This window comes from Doryrhamphus excisus, chromosome 3 (genome assembly GCF_030265055.1).
Source record: "Doryrhamphus excisus isolate RoL2022-K1 chromosome 3, RoL_Dexc_1.0, whole genome shotgun sequence".
NCBI lineage: Eukaryota > Metazoa > Chordata > Actinopteri > Syngnathiformes > Syngnathidae > Doryrhamphus > Doryrhamphus excisus.
The window spans coordinates 28,578,592-28,601,684 of NC_080468.1; the positions used below are offsets into that span (position 1 = coordinate 28,578,592).

At 43.2% G+C, this 23,093-nt stretch overlaps 1 protein-coding gene across 6 annotated transcripts in view; it reads right to left on the reverse strand.

Annotated features, from left to right (window-relative positions):
- sdk2b (sidekick cell adhesion molecule 2b) overlaps positions 1-23,093 on the reverse strand; it is a 274,153-nt gene that overhangs the window by 59,745 nt on the left and 191,315 nt on the right. For 4 of the 6 annotated variants that reach the window (XM_058067737.1, XM_058067734.1, XM_058067735.1 and 1 more), the window contains exons 3-4: positions 9,082-9,188; positions 5,211-5,358 (exon numbers count right to left, since the gene is read on the reverse strand). In XM_058067737.1, the coding sequence (XP_057923720.1) occupies positions 5,211-5,358; positions 9,082-9,188 (255 nt within the window). Of the gene's footprint in view, positions 1-5,210; positions 5,359-9,081; positions 9,189-20,942; positions 21,902-23,093 lie in introns of those variants that run through there. The other 2 variants (XM_058067740.1, XM_058067739.1) reach the window with 2 other exon arrangements.

The window sequence follows — 23,093 nt, forward strand, 5'->3', positions numbered from 1 at the left end:
TGCAGTGAGACTTTGCCATGTGAAGATGTGAAAGGCTTCAGGCAGCAATCACATTCAATAAAATGATGTTGAATGAAGTGAAAGCAACATGGCGACCTTGAAGGTGTGCGTAGCATCCTCCCAGCTTCACGCATGGACACGCCGGCTGGTGGGAGGTGCCAAAGAGATGGAGACGGCCTTTTACACGCTGCCCCAAGCAGCACGGCCACGCGTACCGAAAGCAGCCCGCCGCTTCCTGGGGAGGCCAGATAAGATCAAAGCTGGCTTTAAAAGCTCCTCGCCGGAGCTCAGCCTCATTGTCATTCCAGGTTGCTCCATGATTACTGATGATGAGGAGCTGATAAGAAAGATTCACTCGAACTGAGGGCAAGGTCACCTCCCACTGCCAAGAAATGCAGATGTGATGAGATTGTGGGCCGTGGGCGGGGGTGGGGGTGGGGGCGAGAAGGCACCTTTAACGCACACAAACACACACACATACATACAGCCGACACATGCTCTTCCAAAAGAAATACATCTTGAAGAAGAACATACTGTACATAGACCAAATAATAGCACTAATAATGGTAGCATTTATTCAGCTAAAGCGCAAAGAGGATGTAGTTATAGCAATAGTTGGAGGGAGGGAGCTATTTCCTACATCACAACTTCATTCTTCAACTTGGGTAATGTTAAGGAGTACATGAGAAAGTGGAAGAGCGCCGTAGTGTGTGTAACCCAGATAGAAAAACTAGTTTATATAATTAGGATTGTTGTTATTGTTCTATTTTTATTATCATTATTATTATTATTATGCTACACCACGTGGTTAGCGTGCAGGCCACACAGCTAGGAGACTCAAGTTCAATACCACCCTTGGCCATTTCTGTGTGGAGTTTGCATGTTCTCCCCGTGCATGAGTGGGTTTTCTCCGGGTATTCCTCCACCATTCCAAAAACATGCTAGGTTAATTGGTGACTCCAAATTGTCCATAGGTATGAATGTGAGTGTGAATGGTTGTTTGTCTATATGTGCCCTGTGATTGGCTGGCCACCAGTCCAGGATGTACCGCGCCTCTCGCCCGAAGACAACTGGAATAGGCTCCAGCACCCTCGCAACCCTTGTGAGGATAAGCCAGGGGTAGGCAAATATTTTGACTCACGGGCCGCATTGAGTTAATAAAATTGTCCTGGGGGCCATATTTAACACACACACACACACTATTTTATGCTTATAATTTTCCTTGATTTATTTGTCAAATTTTATCTACGAAAGTGTTATACTATCAGCTGTTTAAAGGAGCACTTTAAACACCAGAGTCCATCAAAATATGTTATTTAATTTTACAGTTTTTTTTTTTTTTTACTAAATAAGACATCCGACTTGCAAGTCAGGTTGCCAGTTTGTATGTTAAAAGTTGAAATACTTAGAAAGCAACTGGCGGGCCGGATTCAAACGCTTGGTGGGCCGCATGTGGCCCCCGGGCCGTCGTTTGCCCGCCCCTAGGATAAGCGGTTGAAAATGAATGAATGAATGACATCATTATAAGCATAAAGGGGAAATACGAACAAAATATGTTCCATTATGGGACACAAAAAAAAAACAACAAATAAAGTTGTCATTTTTGAAAAATTAAAAATGTTTATAAAAATGTTCTGAGATTAAAGTCCAAATATTATGGCAATAAAGTCATACTTAGTATGAGAAGAAGATTTACAAGGAGGAAAAAATTTATAACAGGAAATGGAAAAAAATCTGGAATTTGGCAAGAAAAGTCTAAATATTAAGACAAAAATGTCCCAATAAATAAAATAATAAACTCGTAGTATTAGGAGGAAAAACTTTTTTAACTCTAACTTTTAACTATTTTTAATTTTAGCATCAAAATGGTATTTAAGTTGTGATATGAGAAATAAAACACAATATAGTAATATCAATAATATCATAATAATGTCTATATGTGCCCTGTGATTGGCTGGCCACCAGTCCAGGGTGTACCCTGCCTCCAAGCCAAAGACAGCTGGGTTTAGACACTAGGTTTAGGCATTGTAAAGTCATCTTTTGTGTAATAGTTGGTGCCATTGCAATATTTTGACTTTTGATTATTATAATGAATAATTTCACATGGCATAATATAAGGGATAAAATATATTGTACAATATTGAAGGTATAATTATGATAGGACTTGTATTATATATTGATGAGAATGTGTATACACGTTGATTTATACTGGTCCTATTTCAATATAGGCCAGGTTTAGATGGCGAGCTAGGGACACTAAGGCCCCCGCCTGAAGATGGAGATGGCACCCCCCCTGCTCTGGTCAGGCCGGTAGGAGGCTTTGCAGCCGTCTCTGTTCTGTCGTGCCTCTTGTCGCTCTTTACTCATTGACCCTCCATATCAACTCTCAAGTCACTCAATTGCCAGGGCATTGAATTCTTGCTGTATGCCTTGGGACTCTTAGACCCTGGCCTACGTTTAAACCAATACCACATTGTATATTGATTTCAATAGAACTCTGAATGAATGTTTGGGAATGGCAATTCACATCTAAATGTGTGTATATTCTTCTATATTGTTTCACAGTTTAATACTAGGTACCGCCACAGCTTCATTTTTTGCGTTTTGCCTTTTTGTGTTCATCCAGTAAAGCTCCTTTCTCCTGTAAACACAACTGTTCATCCATTAGGTGATGTTTCACTGAAATCACATCAGTTATTCATCATGATGATGGAAATAGTCAGGGGTGCCCGAACCTTTGCATATGACTATCTAGCACAGGGGTGCTCATTAAGTCGATCGCGAGCTACCGGTCGATCGCGGAGGTGGTACTGGTCGATCGCTGGTCGATCGCGGCGTGACATTAAAAAAATATCATCCTAGCATCAATGCCGTCACTTGATTGATATACAGGGCAGCCATTCAGATGACAACTGAATGTTGCCCTTCGGGCGACCAATCAAATCAAACAACGTCTCTAAGTGCAGCAGAACTTACGATGTCAGCCTATCATCCATCCCTGTTACTTGATTGACATACAGGACAACCAGTCACCAACCAGTCACCAAGTCACCAAGCCACCAAGTTTATGGTCACTAAAATGAGTGAAGGAGCTGAAAACTGGACCAAGTAAAAAGGCAAAAAACACATCACTTTCATACGGATATGGAATATTATACGGATATTATGATACGGATATTATCCATGACTGATAAACATTTGGAAGTGTGCTTGAGGCTGGCTATCAGCAGCTACTGTCCGGACTATGCATCCCTGGCTGGTTCAATTCAGTGCAAGTCATCAAAGTAAACTCAGGTAATTACAAAAAATGTTAATAGTTAATTATGTGTGTTTTGCAATATTGGCTCATTTGGTTATGTAAGGTACATCAACATACATTGTACGTACAAATAATCCTCAATACATTTGAAAATAAATAGATGTTTTGCATTTTTGTAGTGGGTAGATCATTTTGACTCGGTCATTTTAAAAGTAGCTCGCATGCTGAAAAAGTGTGAGCACCCCTGATCTAGCATAATAATAAATAAATCTGGGGAGACAGAGCCTTCTCCATCGCTGCCCCCACTCTCTGGAACTCTTTGCCCCATTCACTCCGTGCTTGCCCTGACCTTCCCACCTTCAAAAAACAACTAAAAACCCACCTCTTTAAATCTGTTTTTAATGTTTAACCTTCTATATCTGACTGCTGTGCCCCGCCCCGCTTTTTTAACTGTGTACTAACCAATGAATGTTGTATTTTGGTGTGTCTTTTATTCTGTTTACTTGCTCTATTCAACTTCATTCTTTTGGAAAGTGTCTTTGAGTATCTTGAAAAGCGCTATACAAATAAAATGTATTATTATTATTATTATTAAATCTTCTCTTTTAATTGCCCAACTTTTGGCCAGACAGTGACCAGGGGTGGCTGCCCTCTATTGCAGTGCTCCACTGCTCTTGGAGCGTCTGTTGGAGCAGCCGCTTGCACTTCCTGCAAGTCGCCTATTATGGACAGCCCCTCCACACGGAAAGTTGTGTGCTGCGGTGAAACGTGTACATTTAGGCTGAAGTAATTAATGTTCTGCATCACAGCCATTCGCATCTATGTAAATGTGTGTGTGTTGTTCTATGTTGTTTCACAGTATAATATAAAGTACCGCCACAGCTTCATTTTTTGCGTTTTGCCTCCTTACTCTGACTCCTAGGGCTGAATTTGTTTTTGGTTCAGAAGATCTCTCAAAATGAAAAGATTTCTGGTTGAGAACTAGGATAATAATAAATGAATCAATCAATGAGGCTTCAGCTTTCCTTTCAGCACTTTGGCACGTTTGTTCCATCTGGGTGGGCGGAGGCGGGGCCGCTAGCATACACACAGTGTAAGCTAGTAGAAATGATATTTGTAGATTGCGATATATTATCTTATACTGATGTTATTTCATAGTACTTATGAAAAGTGGTGTTTGAAGTAGTGCCCTCTGACATGTAGCACAGGGAACAGCAGCAACAGAACCAATGTTGTAATCACAGTAGGGAGCACAGTGAGTACGGCTGATGACTGGCTGGTACGACACATATAAGACGCTGACGATAAGATGCTGACCACTATTTGAATGCAGCTACTGCCAGCTTGTGCACTTCTTAAGAAAAACTACATTAGGGGGTTGCCTACAGCCACAGACTGTATGTTATGGTTATTTGATCGGATGTGACAGACCCCAGGGTCATGGCTTTTGTACACTACACACGCGGCGAGTACGGTGAGTTCATGGTAATAATAATCATCTAAGAGGAAGACCAGCACAAATGAGAAGAAGAATAAAAACATTTGGACATGAATTCCTCCAGTGGGCGTTGAGAACATTTGATGTTGTCCTCCATGTTTGAAGCAAACAGAAAGGGAGCGCTAATCTCATCACAGGCCGCCGTGGGACCTTGACGAACGTGCATTGCAAACGCCAAGCACCAATTTGGGGGCCAATATGAAGCCGGGCGAGGGTGGTGGGGGGTGGGGGGGTTAGCGGGGGAGAAAAAAAAAAGAAAGTCAAGTGAAGCCGAGTTGAAAGTAATTGGCTCAGGTTCTCTTTTAAAAAGTAAGAGGAGGAACAAAAGCAGCAATTCCATTTTGCTGCCATCCAGAGAGGCTTTGGGCTTGTGTTGCAAATAAAGCGGGAGGGCAAACGTTCACGGGGGAAACAGGAGTTCAGCACAGAAAGATTTACACAAGAGAGGCTCACATGCGGCTGCTGGGCGGGATCTTGCGTCCGTCCCGGTACCATGTCACCTGCGGCTGCGGGAAGCTGCGGATGCGCGGCGCCGGGATGACGGCGCCCTCTCCCTGCGAGACGGACTGGGCGCGCTCGCCCTCCTCGAAGCTGCCCATGACTGCAAGACAGGAAGACAGGAGAGAGAGGTCAGCGCCGCATTCCACTCGCCCACGCGCAGCTCCTTCAACGGATGGCGCCGTGCTGTTGTCATGGTTCCCCCGCCTCCGCCACATAACCGCTTGCAGAGGGACACAGACGGGGCGCTGGCATTCACCCGGTGGGGGTCTCATCCTGCTTTTAATCTGAAGGGTCCATAGAAGACCAACCATCCATCTCGCTCCTCTTGTTGAGCCACGGAAGGCGTTCCAATGTCAGCATGATCATTAAACATCAAGTCTTTAACCGCAACCTGCATCTAATGCTATTTACTAGCATGTATGGGTAAGTTAGCATCCAGCTAACACTCCGCTAGCTTCTTTCACTGCATTATCTTTAAGCTGTATGAAAATAAGACATACTGTATTAGGAATAGAAAACCTGTTCATGCGTTTTTATTCTTATTCTTATATTAGAGCCTTCTAGACATGAAATAACACCCCTATAGTTACCATTCTACTCGTATTACCCCATGCAGTTGACATAATAAAAGAAAATAAGACTTATTAAGGGCTGCATGGCGGTTGAGTGGTTAGCGCGCAGACCTCACAGCTAGGAGACCTCTGTGTGGAGTTTGCATGTTCTCCCCGTGCATGCGTGGGTTTTCTCCAGGTACTCCGGTTCCCTCCCACATTCCAAAAACATGCTAGGTTAATTGGCGACTCCAAATTTTCCATAGGCATGAATGTGAGTGTGAATGGTTGTTTGTCTATATGTGCCCTGTGATTGGCTGGCAACCAGTCCGGGGTGTACCCAAAGACAGCTGGGATAGGCTGCAGCTCCCCCCGCGACCCCCGTGAGGATAAGCAGAAGAAAATGAATGAATGAATGAAGACGTATTAAGCACCAAAAACCTGTTTAGGGCATTCTAAATGTGTTTTTTAACATAACCGAAGAGCCCTGTGGACAAAGTAACACCCCTATAGTAACCTTTACATGCCTATCACCCAATATAGTAGACACTATAAGAGAGACGTAAGACATGTTTAGGTGCTTCTAAATGTGTTTTTAAAAAAAACATTATTAGTACCCTCTAATAATAAATAATAAAATAAAATAAGACGCATTAAGCACTGAAAGGGCATTCTAAATGTGGTTTTTAACATAACCGAAGAGCCCTGTGGACAAAGTAACACCCCTATAGTCACCTTTACACCCCTATTACCTAATATCGTAGACATAATAATATTATAATAAGACAGAAATAAGAATCATGCTTGTATGTTGCTATAAATGTGTTCCGGTGTCGGACAGGAAGTGATGTCGGGGGTAGAGATTTGAGTTTAAGCTTGGCAGAGGTAATGCACTGCAGCAGTTAGGGATTATTATGAGATGATTGAAAGCCTGTTCAGGCCATCAAGGATGGTGCTTGTGGTTGCGGTGACATTAGTGACACCTAGTGACCAGTGTACCGTACTACATGTCATCACTATCATATCACGCGGTTAGCCATTGTTATGGCTAATTTAGATATACATAGCACAGGGGTGCTCATTAAGTCGATCGCGATCTACCGGTCGATCGCGGAGGTGGTACTGGTCGATCGCTGGTCGATCGCGGCGTGACATTAAAAAAATATCATCCTAGCATCAATGCCGTCACTTGATTGATATACAGGGCAGCCATTCAGATGACAACTGAATGTTGCCCTTCGGGCGACCAATCAAATCAAACAACGTCTCTAAGTGCAGCAGAACTTACGATGTCAGCCTATCATCCATCCCCGTTACTTGATTGACATACAGGACAACCAGTCAGATGACAACTGAATTTTGACCTTTAGGTCACCGCTCATGCGTAAACAACGATGCAAAGTGCTAAGCTAGTCGGCGAATTGCGAGATTTTAAGCCCTCGCTAAAGTTTATGGTCACTAAAATGAGTGAAGGAGCTGGACCAAGTAAAAAGGCAAAAACATATCACTTCCATACGGAATGGGAGGTGGACTTTTTTTCACAATGTACATGAACATTTGGAAGTGTGCTTGAGGCTGGCTATCAGCAGCTACTGTCCGGACTATGCATCCCTGGCTGATTCAATTCAGTGCAAGTCATCAAAGTAAACTCAGGTAATTACAAAAAATGTTAATAGTTAATTATGTGTGTTTTGCAATATTGGCTCATTTGGTTATGTAAGGTACATCAACATACATTGTACGTACAAATAATCCTCAATACATTTGAAAATAAATAGATGTTTTGCATTTTTGTAGTGGGTAGATCATTTTGACTCGGTCATTTTAAAAGTAGCTCGCATGCTGAAAAAGTGTGAGCACCCCTGACATAGCATCATGGGCCCTCTTCTACAGCCAGGTGGATTCATTCTGGGACTTCTGGGGAACTGGTACTAGCTGCAAGGATCGGCGAGGGTGGAGTTGGGCGTGTGGTTCAGGGGTGACGGTGGTGGAGAAGCCGTGGAATGTAGGCCAGAAGAAGAGCCCGTGTGCCTGCTCTGCTGCGTGACATCAAACAGTCAATTACAGCGTGTCAAAGAATACTAATCATCTTTAAAGGAGCTCAGCCAGCCAGGCTTTGAAGGAGCCATCGTATTTTTGCTTCCTTTCACAGAGAATCAAACGGGCGGCGCTCGGCTCCACAGCCCAAATCTGGGAGGTTTGCAAATCCGCCCGGCTTTGATCTGCCGCTTCCGTCACATTTTTTTCCCCCTCCTCGCCGTCCCTAAATCCCCCGACGCCTCGCTGTGTTACTCTGCCCCCGAGGGGATGTCCCTGCAAGCCTAAAGTGTGCCGGCAGTGGGCGGCGATCATGCTGCCACAGGTGTCCTTAACTGCCCTTGGTGTGTGTGTGTGTGTGTGGGGGGGGGGGGGGGGGGGGCTCATGTTCACGATGAATTCAGAATTCAGGTTGAATTCCCATAATTAAATTCCATTAATTTTTTTTTTGTAACCAAAAAAATCATCAACATTAATTTTTGGGGCTTTTTTTTTTAACATAAATTATTTTTTGTGAGAGCGCAGACCACACAGCGAGGAGACCAGGGTTCAATTCCACTCTCGGCCATCTTTGTATGGAGTTTGCATGTTCTCCCCGTGCATGCGTGAGTTTTCTCCGGGTACTCCGGTTTCCTCCCACATTCCAAAAACATGCTAGGTTAATTGGTGACTCCAAATTGTCCATAGGTATGAATGTGAGTGTGAATGGTTGTTTGTCTATATGTGCTCCGAGATTGGCTGGCAACCAGTCCAGGGTGTACCCCGCCTCTCGCTCAAAGACAGCTGGGATAGGCTCCAGCACCCCCCGCGACCCTCGTGAGGAAAAGCGCTATATGAATGAATGAATTATTATTTTTTGTGTGATAAAGTCAGTGGCCCCTCCATGCTCGGTGGCAGCACTTTCACAAGAAGGCGAGCGGGCCCGCTTCCTGCCGCCGGGAGAGGACAGATGCTGCGGGAAAATAAGCGGCTACGGAGTTGAAAACACACAAGAATAAAATCGGTCTAATGAGGATGCTGAGTGGAACAGCTGTCTGGAGCGATGGCCCCACCCATCCACCAATGAGATGCGAGCACATCCGTCACACCGCCAACATCTGGCCCTAACCGGGTCGCTCCTTGATGCTTGGCCAATCAAACAGAGTGTGTGTGTGTGTGCGTGCAGGTAGCCAAACACACGCAGGCTTTGTGTCATCCGTCCATGTCCAATCCCTCGTCTGGGCGCGGATACTTACAAGCCACCTGCACTTCAGTGCGGCGCTGTAGGAGGGCTCCCACGCGGTTCCTGACGATGCAGCTGTAGAATCCGGCATGGGAGCGGTCCAGCGAAGGGATGAGGTACCTGCCATCCACACAGAGAGAGGAAAGGTTGACTTCTACTGTGACATCATCTAACATCTATTTGTGTTTCCCTAATCCTACTGAAGTGGATGGAAGGGGAATCGCTAGTGTGGGACTCACACACTCACACACACACACACACACACAGACACACACTTAAGGGCATGTAATAGACCAGCAAGGACGCGGAGGACAGCAGAGCTTAGCTGCTGTTTACCGCAATGATAATGATGCTCTGGAGGGTACCACGGTCACCCCCCCCCCCTCCCCGTTCAAGACCAGCAGAAAACAAACACCTGTATTAAAATGTCATTTATGCAAATACACCAGTAGAGTGGTTGACCTTGAGTGGAGTGCCTGCAGTACTGCCACCCTGCCATGTGGGGGCAGGGTAATATACTGTATGTGTTGTTTTTAAAGCAAAAGGGCAGTTTTTTATATGGCCATCATCCACATGTCATAAAACATAAATACACACGTTTTTCTCTTTTCTGTGTGTTTTCTACTAAAACACATCAACAAGGGTTTCCTGGTCTTCTTATCCATGCTGTGAGGCTGTAGTAGCAGGTACATTCATGACATACCTGGAGTATTGTGCTTCTTTTCAACGTTAGCATAGCTTCCCTCCTGTGTGCACTGATTTGACAGAGCCCACGGATGGGAACACAGGATGCGCCCATGCAGATCCTTGGCAGTAATCAATAAGTCTCTGACTTTCTTAGATGTCTAATAAAGCAGACGAGGGCCCCCCTGGGGGCTCAACCCGGTCACGTCGAGGTTGCAGCGTCTCACTTATTTCGGCCGTTAATTAGAGCCATGCAGGCGTCAAACTTCTTCGCTTGCTAATGGAGTGTGGTGCAGGCGGACCAAACGGCGCGGCCGGCTGTGCGGAGGTCACGCCAGGCGGTCGTTGGGGGGGTTGGGGTGCGTTTGCTGACAGCGTAAACACGGCGGATTAGCTCCGAGCCAGTCGTAGCAGTTTAATTGGGACTCGGTCTAGCGCACATTTTTGTCCACAAAGAAAAAAGCAAGTAGTTGTTGTGGGAGGTGAAAGCGTTGCCACTCCAGCCACTCCAGGGCGTGCGTGCTCGCCATCTTCCCACACTGCGGCGTGATGATGGCGCCGCGTCTGCCCGATAAGCCCTTCAGCAGCAGGAAGAACACGCCATTGATTCTTTTTGCAGGAGTGGAGGAGCAATTAAAAGTTAGCTAACAAGCAGGGAAGTTTAGATACCAGATGACTTGGACAATAAGGACTAGAGTATCCATCCATGCCGAGGGGGCCTGCACCTCTCCCACCAAATCACTCTCTTTGACGTATCTGGAGATTAATTACACAGCACATGCAGTACAATGTAGGTCAGATTATTCTCTATTTATTTGCTCCTTCCATCACTCAATAACTCTTATTTTTACACAAATATTTCACTCGCTTATTAGTTTCTTTTCCTGGAGAGTGCTACTACACGATCGTACAGCTATTGGCAGAGACATGGACAAACACTACAATCACCTTCTTCCTACTCCTTTTCCCACACGCTGATCAGACTATTCATCCTCATCCCTCCTGTTTCATCTTCAGCAAAAAAATCTGCAAAATTTCATAGTTCAAGTATAGAAAACCTTCTAAAAGCACTTCTTTACGGTAGAGCCCTCTCGACATGAAATAACACCCCTATAGTCACCTTCACACTCCTATTACCCAATATAGTAGATATAATCATATATAACATAGCAAACCTGTATACTACCTAGTAAATGTGATTTTTAATATTACTAGAGACCTCTAGACATGAAATAACACCCCAATAGTCACCTTCACACTCCTATTACCCAATATAGTAGATGTAATCATATATAACATAGCAAACCTGTATACTACCTAGTAAATATGATTTTTAATATTACTAGAGACCTCTAGACATGAAATAACACCCCTATAGTCACCTTCACACTCCTATTACCCAATATAGTAGATGTAATCATATATAACATAGCAAACCTGTATACTACCTAGTAAATATGATTTTTAATATTACTAGAGACCTCTAGACATGAAATAACACCCCTATAGTCACCTTCACACTCCTATTACCCAATATAGTAGATGTAATCATATATAACATAGCAAACCTGTATACTACCTAGTAAATATGATTTTTAATATTACTAGAGACCTCTAGACATGAAATAACACCCCTATAGTCACCTTCACACTCCTATTACCCAATATAGTAGATGTAATCATATATAACATAGCAAACCTGTATACTACCTAGTAAATAGGATTTTTAATATTACTAGAGACCTCTAGACATGAAATAACACCCCTATAGTCACCTTCACACTCCTATTACCCAATATAGTAGATGTAATCATATATAACATAGCAAACCTGTATACTACCTAATAAATATAATTTTTAATATACTGTACATGAAATAACACCCCTATAATCACTTTCACACCCCATTACCCAAAATAGTAGACATAATAACTAAGATAAATAAGATCAATAAGACAGAGAAAACCTGTTATCATGTTCCAAATACACATTTTAACATGATTAGAGCCCTCTAGACATGAAATAACATCCCTACATTCACCTTTACACCCCTATTACCATATATAGTAGGTATAAAAGAAAATAAAACACGGAAAACTTGTTTACTACCTTGTAAATATGAGTTTTAACATTACTCGAGTCCTCTAGATATGAAATAGTAACACCCCTATAGACACTTTTAACACTCCCATTATGCAATATTGTAGACATAACAAGAGAACATGTAACTTTTGTGCTTTTAACATGATTAGAGCCCTGTAGACATGAAATAACACCCCTATGGTCACCTTTATATTCCTATTACCCAATAGAGACAGAATACTAAGAGAAACAAAGACATAGGTATCTTGTTTATCATCTTCTAGATATTATTTTCAACATCTTCAGAGTCCTGTAGACATAGAATAACAGCCCTATAGTGTGTTGGGTGCGATTGATGGGGGTGGTAATGAAGCTCCAAGTCTTAGGTCTAGTAGGAGGGGAAGTAGGAAGGGACTTTGGACCTGCCGGGGTGTTTTTAGATGAGGCGATGCCGTGGGCTGATAGCAAATGTTTAAAAAAGAGCTGAAGGCCACCCGTCCCAGGAAGTGAAAGGATGGAAGGTAGATTTGGGCGAAGACGAAGCAGACGTCGGAGTGACAGCTGGTCAGATGCTCCCTCTCCCTTATAATGAATACAATTAACCTTTGTGCGAGCGGGGGGAGGGACGTGGGGGTCGGCGGGAGATGGACAAAGATTGATTGATGCTCGTGCGGTCAGCACGCCCCCTCACCTCGCCTTTAATTAGCCCCACTCAGGAGGCATGATGGGGGGTGATGTAGGAGGGAGGCGTGATGGAAGGATGAATAGAAGGAGACGACGGAGGGAAGTGGACGATTGGCGAGGGAGGGAGATTGCTCTGACCAAAGTGGACCACCATCACCAATACGTGTCCATGAACGCTGTGATGACGCCCTTAATGGAGCAGGACTTTCTTACAGTCCTTCGTTCTGTCTTAACTACACCACGGAGGCCCATAGTGTCTTCTAAATACATCATTCATTCATTCATTTTCTACAGCTTTTTCCTCACGGGGTGCTGGAGCCTATCCCAGCTGTCTTTGGGCGAGAGGCGGGGTACACCCGCCAATCAGGCAGGACTGACAGTTGTTGATAGCAGGCCTCTATGCAAAAATGGAGATCAGATCATTCTTGGATGGATAAAAATGTTTGTGAAATGGAAAAAATAGTTTGTGAAATACAGGAAAATTTCAATTTTTTTTGGAAAACAAAGAAATTTGCAAGTGATTCCAAACTTTCGAGCGGTAGTGTATGTATATGTAAACAGCTTAAACATAATAATTTCAACAGTATTTCAACAATTTATCAACAGTCTTATCTTGTCAATATGTCGTACAATTAAAATTCTATTAATCAATTTTTGTTTTTTTTGGCTAGGAATGTTAGGAATGTTTATATTAACAGTGATATTTCCTGTCACATGAGTGAAGGAGTGTTGTAGCGCATAGTTGCAGATTGGGGGTACACACTAGTGCGCTGTTCTCTGATTGGTTGTTTCACAGGCCTGTTACCAGAGTGGACAGCTATGGGGGCTGATACTGGACATGGTTAAAATTTATATTTTATCTGTATCACTACCCTGGGCTTTGACACAGTATCATTTTGGCCTTTTCCCGTATCATTCATGAGCGGTTTCTCGGGTATAGGGCCAATTAATACTGTAGTACAGGGGTGCTCATTAAGTCGATCGCGATCTATCGCGATCTACCGGTCGATCGCTGGTCGATCGCGGCGTGACATTAAAAAAATATCATCCTAGCATCAATGCAGTCACTTGATTGATATACAGGGCAGCCATTCAGATGACAACTGAATGTTGCCCTTCGGGCGACCAATCAAATCAAACAACGTCTCTAAGTGCAGCAGAACTTACGATGTCAGCCTATCATCCATCCCCGTTACTTGATTGACATACAGGACAACCAGTCAGATGACAACTGAATTTTGACCTTTAGGTCACCGCTCATGCGTAAACAGCCATGCAAAGTGCTAAGCTAGTCGGCGAATTGCGTCAGATTTTAAGCCCTCGCTAAAGTTTATGGTCACTAAAATGAGTGAAGGAGCTGGACCAAGTAAAAAGGCAAAAACTGGACCAAGTAAAAAGGCAAAAAACATATGACTTCCATACGGATATGGAATATTATACAGATATTATGATACGGATATTATCCATGACTGATAAACATTTGGAAGTGTGCTTGAGGCTGGCTATCAGCAGCTACTGTCCGGACTATGCATCCCTGGCTGGTTCAATTCAGTGCAAGTCATCAAAGTAAACTCAGGTAATTACAAAAAATGTTAATAGTTAATTATGTGTGTTTTGCAATATTGGCTCATTTGGTTATGTAAGGTACATCAACATACATTGTACGTACAAATAATCCTCAATACATTTGAAAATAAATAGATGTTTTGCATTTTTGTAGTGGGTAGATCATTTTGACTCGGTCATTTTAAAAGTAGCTCGCATGCTGAAAAAGTGTGAGCACCCCTGCTGTAGTATGTGATAACATTGTGTACAATCATCATCCAGGGGGCTGCACATATATAACTTGCTCTTATAGATCTACAATGTCATGTCACACCAACAAACGTCTTATGTACTTAATATTGGAAACAACTTGGTTTAGAGGTGGAAGGTGTCCTTTGTGTTTGGTCAAGGTACTATCAGTGTTTGTAGGTGTATGGATTATTTACATAGAAGTGGTGACCAGCTGTGCTAGGATGTACGGACCTGTTTGGTCTGATGGACATAATCAGCTCATCTTGCACGGCAACCTCAGGGTTGTAAATAATGATGGAAACGAAGGCACACAAGGGACGGGAATCGATAAGGACATGAACCGAATAGGAGGCGTATTAGTGAGCCATTCATTCATTCATTTTCTACCGCTTTTTCCTCACGAGGGTCGCGGGGGGTGCTGGAGCCTATCCCAGCTGTCTTCAGGCATAAGGCGGGGTACACCCTGGACTGGTGGCCAGCCAATCACAGTGCACATATAGACAAACAACCATTCACACTCACATTCATACCTATGGACAATTTGGAGTGGCCAATTAACCTAGCATGTTTTTGGAATGTGGGAGGAAACCGGAGTACCCGCATGCACGGGGGGAACATGCAAACTCCACACAGAGATGCCCGAGGGTGGAATTGAACCCTGGTCTCCTAGCTGTGAGGTCTGTGCGCTAACCCCTAGACCACCGTGCCGCCCTTAGTGAGCCATATGAAAGACATTTACAACCGTACCCGTAACACCCAAGCCTAACACCTCACGTACACATCACGCATTTCCAAACACGATGTGCTAATGTGATACCAAATATTGTATCCATACTTTCGATACCAGCTCTTTTGGAGGTGATCCGGATCACCGTCTTTTCTCCGGCTTCCTCCCACATTCCAAGAACATGTTAGCTTCATTGGCGGCTCCTAATTGTCCATAGGTATGAATGTGAGTGTGAATGGTTGTTTGTCTATATGTGCCCTGTGATTGGCTGGCCACCAGTCCAGGGTCTATCCCGCCTCTGCCCCAAGTCAGCTGGGATAGGCTCTGAGTTTGTACAAACGTACACGGAGGTCAGAGGTGTAAACATGGACTGTTTTGACGTGTGCGACAAAGGATGGAGGTCATGAAAAGGCAGGAGGCCGTGACACAAACTCATTTTTAATCGATCCCAAGCAGAGGGAAGGCGACAAGAAAGCCGCCTCGTTGACGGTGGAGCAACAACAAACATCAAATATACGACGCCTTATCGATTGGCTCTGGACAATGGTGACTCTCTTCCTGTTCAGCCCAGTGACACACACCTACACAGTACAGCGTATGCGTCTACTGACCGCCATCTATCATGGCGGTGACCTGTGGCATCATGATTCAGGCAGAGACCACTATTGCAGCATGTATCGTCAGTGCGTCATGTCTCCCATATTTCCCCAGACCGGAGGGAGCAGCGGAACGTCAACAAATAATGTTACTCTATCTGACTACTCTATTGTCAAAATATGATGGCAATAAAGTCACAGTGGCACAAGTAGCCTTTTTGGATGATTTTCATTGGGGAAAAAGCTTTTAGTTTATGGTTGTTATGGGGATAATGTCAAAATATGGTGACAATGACTTCTAAATGTTACCTGAAGAAAATATATGACGATTTAGAAGAAAGTTGGAATATTTGGACGATAAAAAGGTGGGCCGCACGGTGAACGAGTGTTTAGCCTGTAGGCCACACATGTTCTGTGGGTGGGAATGTTTGTTTGTCTGTATGTGCCCTGTGATTGGCTGGCCACCAGTCCAGGGTGTACCCCGCCTCTCACCCCAAGACAGCTGGGATAGGCTCCAGCATACCCCCACCCTGGTGGGGATAAGCAGCATAGAAAATAGATGAATGGATAATATATATTGTCACCATAATCAATAGCCACGTTTACAAGAGGAGTTTTCCTCTTTCTGAATGGAATCTTTCCCAATGACCTTTCCAAAAACAATGGTGTACATGGAAAAGAATATTCCAATCTCCTGTCTACATGCGTCGCTATAATCAAACAGAATAGTCAATGGGGCATGCCCAGTAAAGCGTAAACATCAACATCACGGAATACCGGCTTCCCCGAGTTTTTCTTTCACTTGTTGGAATAACTCCATATTGCCAGTTTTTCGTCCGACTACCTTGAAATTTAGTATAATAAATTTAAACAGGAAAATTCAATCTTGCTAATATTTTATAATTAAACTCAGGACATGTTTAGATTTTGTTCCACAGATAGCGCTAATGCACACAAAAGCTGCTTGCCAACCGCCAATAAACAACAGAAGAAGAAAAACACCAAGAAGAAGAACGCACCCTGACAACTTTCCGTTTGAGCGGGTACAAGATACCTCAATCGGATTGGGGAAAGGAATATTCCACCCCCGTGAATCCGATTATATGTTCATTCGGATTGGCACTTTTCTTTCGGAATGAGGTGTATACAAAGGTTACATTCTTTCTGTGTGAGCAAATAAACCGAATGCAATTGGAATATTTGTGTCCATGTATACATGGCTAGTGACTCAATGAACGGCATGATAAAATAGAGAAGGACCGTCATCAAAATTCTATTTCTATTTTGTAATGATACAGAATTCTTAAAAAAAATCCTGCCCAAAATGTAATCAGTTCTTCAAAATCCCAAATTTCCAACAATTCCTGAACATTTCATCTAAATCAATTCAGAACTCAAGTTATTTTGACTACAAACAAACAAACAGATGCTGTAAAGGCCAGCAATTACACAACAGATATGACATACAGCGGAATCCCAAACACAACCCCCCATCCCAAATGAAACATGTTGATATGGCAGCCTGAAACAACGCTAAAATTTTGCCAAAAATGTATGGAGCGTGAATGGAAGCTAACTGGGTGAGCTTAGTATAGTAGCGTAGCATGTTGTGTGTGAGACCCAGGCTGCAGCTCTTGATGCTAGCCAGCCTTCTGCAAGTTTTCAGTGAAATAAGGACGAGCAAGGTCCCATTACAATTTGTTGAGGATTTTGTGGACGACCCCAGCCACCCAGTCCATCAGATCACAGATCTCCAACAGACTCCTCCAGTTCCCTTCCCACAGTGAACGCTACAGGACGTCACTCATTCCACACAGCAACTCTACAATAGCTAACCTCATAGCTTTAATGTGTATATATGCTTGGTTGTGTTACACACTATTTGGAAATATGCAAATGTTATTTTATTACATGTTTGTCTTTTTCTTCTGTAATGGAGCAACAGTAACCAAGCAATTTCCCCTGTGGATCGATAGAGTCTGTCTGAGTCTAAAAGTGAGCTAGCAGCTACTAATCAATGACAGGGCTAAATTGTCCATTGATGTTTTGCATTGATCTATTGAAAGTGTAATATGCACATGAGCTCACATCTGCCTTGACACACAATGTCAACGCCAGGTTATTACATTTTGTTGATATTCAGACAATAATGAAAGTGACAATGATTTAAAATCGAAAATTTTGTGACTGATTGAAGCACATTTTTGCTAAAAGAGAGTCCATTTGCATGTCTTTGTTTGTTTATTTGATTTAAAAGCTCTTGACATTGCAGTGACAATGTTACATCCTCTTGAGGAATGAAAGTTTATTGCTTTTGATACGATGTACGGTGGCACCTTGGTTAACATCCGCCCCGGTTAAGATATGTTTCAGTTAACATCCAAAAGTTTTGCTAAAATTTTGCCTTGACTTGTTAATATCGTGTCCAATTTACCATCCACTTCGTTTACACTGCCATCTCTGTTCCCCAACAGGCTCCATTTTAGGTTGACATCATACAAGAAGTTGCAACCACATGGACCAAGAACCGTACAGAGTGCAAGACCGCCAAGTTTTATGGCTTAAAGTGAACAGTGTGGTCATTTCAGAGGTATGTAAATGACGGGAGTGTCTCCGTCATTGTCACACACATCCGTGCATACACATCTACTACGATTCCCGTAAACAGCCTCTCCACCACCGAGGCTACAGTTTGGTACGACACATTGTAACAGGATGAAGGTAGCCAGTCTGCCGTGTTGTCCTACCTTCAGTCAACAGCATCCTTTCCACGGACCTAGATGACATTTGTACGTCCACCTCATCACACATCCAAGGAAGATCACTGATGTGGAGAGTGAACAAGAATGGTCCAAAAACAGAGCCCTGCGGGACACCCATAGGCTGACTGCTTGTTGTTGGTCTTTACACATGGCACATGCTCAGTAAAGGGGAGTGACGCCCCCACCTATGTTCTCTTACGTGCAAAAATTAGGAAAATTGGAGACATCTGGCCAGCAGCCACTCCCATTTTAGGCTTAACCTCCACTTAACGTCCTCACTGACTCCTACACTTTTGACTTGATTCTTGAACAATATTTATTTTGTGACTTTACAGAGCAAAGCTAGCAGGAAGACATTCCATGCTAGCAGGAATCACAGCTTTGAACTTTTTCATGATGAAATCAGTCTTTGTTGGGATCCATAAGAAGCTCCTAAATGAACATCGGCTGTATTCTATGTTCTATGTTATGTATGCCTAAGTAATGTTAATGCTGTTTTCTTACCATTAAGGTCAGATTGTGGTCAGACAGGCTGGTTATCATCTATTCATGTTTGGGATGATGTATTGTGGCTAATGATGTTCTACATGGTTGGCTAAAATTGGCAAAATGACATTTATTGCTCATGGCCGAAGCCATGACAACCTCAAAGCCTTATTTCTGGAAGTGATGCTTCTCCAGGTACATGATGGACTTCAGTATATTTTACATCCAAATAGTAGTAATGCCAAATGTTGTGTTGCTGCTGGATGTTCACAGTATCTTAGTCATCCTGGAATTTTCTTCTTCTCCAAACGAGGAGGCTTTAAGACAGGGGTCTCAAACTCAATTTACTTGGGGGCCACTGGAGCTAGGGTGTGGGTGAGACTGGGCCGCATCAGGTTTTCCAAAAAAAACAAAAAACGCATTTATTAAAAACAGAAAAATGAATAAACTTTGCTTTGGTTCCGATTTTCTACAAGAAAAGCTCTGATAAAACATTCCACTGTTCTCAAATATCTTACTTTTTATTGTTCTACACAAAATAAAATGAAAAATAAATAAACAAATCAAGAATAAAGAAAATCAATCAATCAGTAATAAATATAATAATAATAATAATAATAAAACGGCAAATAATAAAAACTTAAGAAACCACATATAGTTGGTGGGTAGACAAATTATTTTTTTCAGATTAAAATGAACAAAGCATTATTAGAGCCCTGTAGACATGACAAAACACGACTATAGTCACATTTATACTCTTTTTATTTACAACATATTGCGCAACTGCAGGGTCTTGAGACACATGCTAACTCGCAAACTAGAGAGCTAGCGACCTAAACGGTAGCCTTCAAGTTATTTCCTTTAAACTTAAAAAGCCAAAAACTTACCACTTCCACACGGATAGGGAGGATAACTATTAACAGTTATTTAACCTTTAACATGAACATTATTCAAACGTAATCATTTTTTCTGGGTACATGATACCATACAGCATCCATATCAAACTTGTGCGGGCCACACTAACATTAAAATTTCATATCAAGGCGGGGGCCTAATCTAGCGTCCTGCAGGCCATATTTGGCCCGCGGGCCGCGTGTTTGAGACCCCTGCTTTAAGACAACAAGCAAGTGTAGAGAACATGAGGCAGATGGGCCCCCACCTTCATTTCACTGATGACTGCTTCAAGGGAACACCATAAATCAGGCTGTAAAGACCCGTTTACTCTCATTAAGAAGCCGATTTAAAAGAATCATTGAAGGATAAGCAACTCTAGAGTCAGTCATACTCACTATTTTGCGTTTTGAAGGCGACCAGTCTTCTCTATGTCTTAAGGCTGAAGTCCATGTTCTCAAAGTTCTCTATTTCATCTCCAAATGTTTCTACCTCCTCCAAACCTCTCAACACACGGCTCAAATGTTGACTATAATCCGTGTAAACATTCTCTGTCCCGTACAACGCTATGTACGTTTACCCGAGTCATCGTAATAAAACATGATGCTTTGGTGTTCCTCGTGGTCGCCGCCATGGACAATAAATGTCATTTGTGAGAATCTACTGTTTGCTTTCAACAACAAAAATGTAGAAGATAATGAAATGAGAAATCATGTCAGTGAGGCTTTATGAAGCATGGCTAGATGGCCATTGGTGAGGCTCCTCACTCCACCAGGAGGACAGGAAGACAGGAGAGCGACCATCTAGGACCATCAAGGACACTTTACATGTAGCGTTACGTCCAATTTAGTGCTCAATTAGCTTTTGTGGCTCCATGTGGATTTTAATTAAGTGATGGTAAAGGTTGCCGACCCCTGACCTCACCCATTACGCGGCCCATTTTTCCAAACAAGAAGATTAAAGTCGTCGTTAGCTGCCGCCCTGTAGGACTCCCCGCTTGTGGAACCACCACAGTGTTTAGCTTGTGCTGAAGCAACAGGTACATGTGTGTCATGGTGGGGTTCCACCCCAGCTGGAGCTCGTACGTGGGCCTTTCTGAGCCGAATGTTCAAGGGGGGCCTCTTTCTCTCTTCGTAACGACAGCGAGAGAAAAGTGCCTACTTACCTTGAAAACCGTGACTGTGGCTTTCCTTCATGTCTCCTTCCTCCGGCCACATCTCTACTGGGTTTACTTGCTCAGAAGCCAGCGTGAAATCCTACCAGAAGGTGGACGTCACGCAGCTTCAGGTGGATTGAAAAAGACGGCAGAGACGACAAATCAACAATTTAGCACAGATCACTCCTCCAGCGGCACACTGTCAAAAAACTTTCATTGCCACCCCTACCCCTCCACCCCCACTTATGCTCTTCAAAAAGTTGACATCGAGGAATGCGGACGCTTAGCAGATAAAAAGTCCATCCAAGGTGCTTACGTATCTCAGCCATCGTGCCATTTCAATTTCTTTTGGGATGCATGACATCCACCGCCACTTCCTCTCTTTGCCAGGACACGCCCCCTGTGCTCACATCAACACTTGCCGGTATCGTCTGTTCATTGGCAGATCCGAGTCATGTGACAGGAAGCCGTCTTTTATCTCCTCAGTGACAGCCGAGCTAGTTCTGCTATGCTAGTTCTTTCTTCCACGCTGCTGAGGGAAAAAAGGGTCTCCTTTTCCTTCCTAAAAAGGCTGCCGGTGCATTACTTTGAAATACGGATCAAAGGAAGTGCTGTCAGCACGGATGGAGCCCAATCCAATTAAATAAGAAAAGTGAAATCAGACCACTTTCATGTGCCGCATAAAAAAGTTGGACTGAGTGACTTCCTGTTGTAAGCTTCGCTGGCCGCAACATTAGGTACACCTCATCCTCATCCTCGTTATGCTGCATTCACAGTAGGGGTGTGAATCTCAGCACTGAGGACGATTCGATACACATCTCGATGCACTGCCAGCGATACGATACTTTAACCATACATGGAATTTTCTGGTGATACGATGCGATACGATTCACCCTTTTTACGATACGATACGATGCGATATGATGATATGGTGCAATTTCTTGCGATATGATGCAATTCAACATGATGCAAATAAGCAAAGGGGAAAAATAGAATTCAGTATGGTCCTGCAAAAAGGATTTGGCTTTATTCCTTCTAGGCACTTGGCAGTAAATTCAACTAAAGTACTGTACAATAAAACAGCGCTGGCATCGGATTTTACCGATACCCCCAAACGCATTGCGATGAATCTCGATTTCACCCGTCAATTGCATCCATACACAGTGAACGAGCCAATCGATTAATTTATCGATTAATATCGATTATTTTCCACACCCTTAATTCACACACGTATGATAATGATGATGGTGATGATGATGGTATTAGAGAACACACATTTCTATATCAGGCGTTCCCAAAGTGGGCTATGTATACCCCCAGGGGTACGTCAATTGCCAAAGAGCAGGGGTGGGAAAACTACGGCCCGGGGGCCCATCCGGTCCGCAAAGTGTTTGAATACAGCCCGCCCGTTCTTTCCAAAGTATTTCATTTCAACTTAACATACAACCTGGCGTCATGGCTTGAGCCAACCTTTTGATGGTTTAAGTCGCTGTTTTATCAATTTACTATTTATAATTAATATTTATTATATTAATTATTATTTGATGTGGTCTGTTGTTTACATAGTGCTCCTGAAAAAAGGGACACAAGCAAATATAGCAGATTGCATGACACTTTTACAGATACAATAATTCCAGGTGGACTGTTAGAATTATATGTGTAAAATATATCGTCTGGCCCCCGGTCAATTTTGTTAAATCAATGCGGCCTGCGAGTCAAGAAGTGACCCCTGCCACCCCTGCCATAGAGGGTACGTGAATAAAAATGAACAATACTTAGCGCCTAACACTCAAATTTACGAGTGCGCCTGAACGCCTCACAGTGCGAGGAGAACGCGGCAGGAAGGAGACAGAGCGGTGTTGTTCCTTGGTCCGTGTGCATCATATCAACAAATTAGGACGTGTGGATGTTATTTTTATTATGTCATTTTTATTGGTGTTCCAATTCATCCCCACACGGCCCCAGCGGTGACAATCTGGCATTGTGATAGGGATTCTCCCCCAAATGAGGCTTTATTTATGGCTGTATGTACAGTATTTGTGTATTTCAGATACTATTAAGAATGGGCTAGTGGTTCTTTTGGAGTTGGGACACCATGGAAAGATTCCTGTCAGATCATGGATACTTCATACTCAACAAGCAGGATCCCAACTAGCAAAC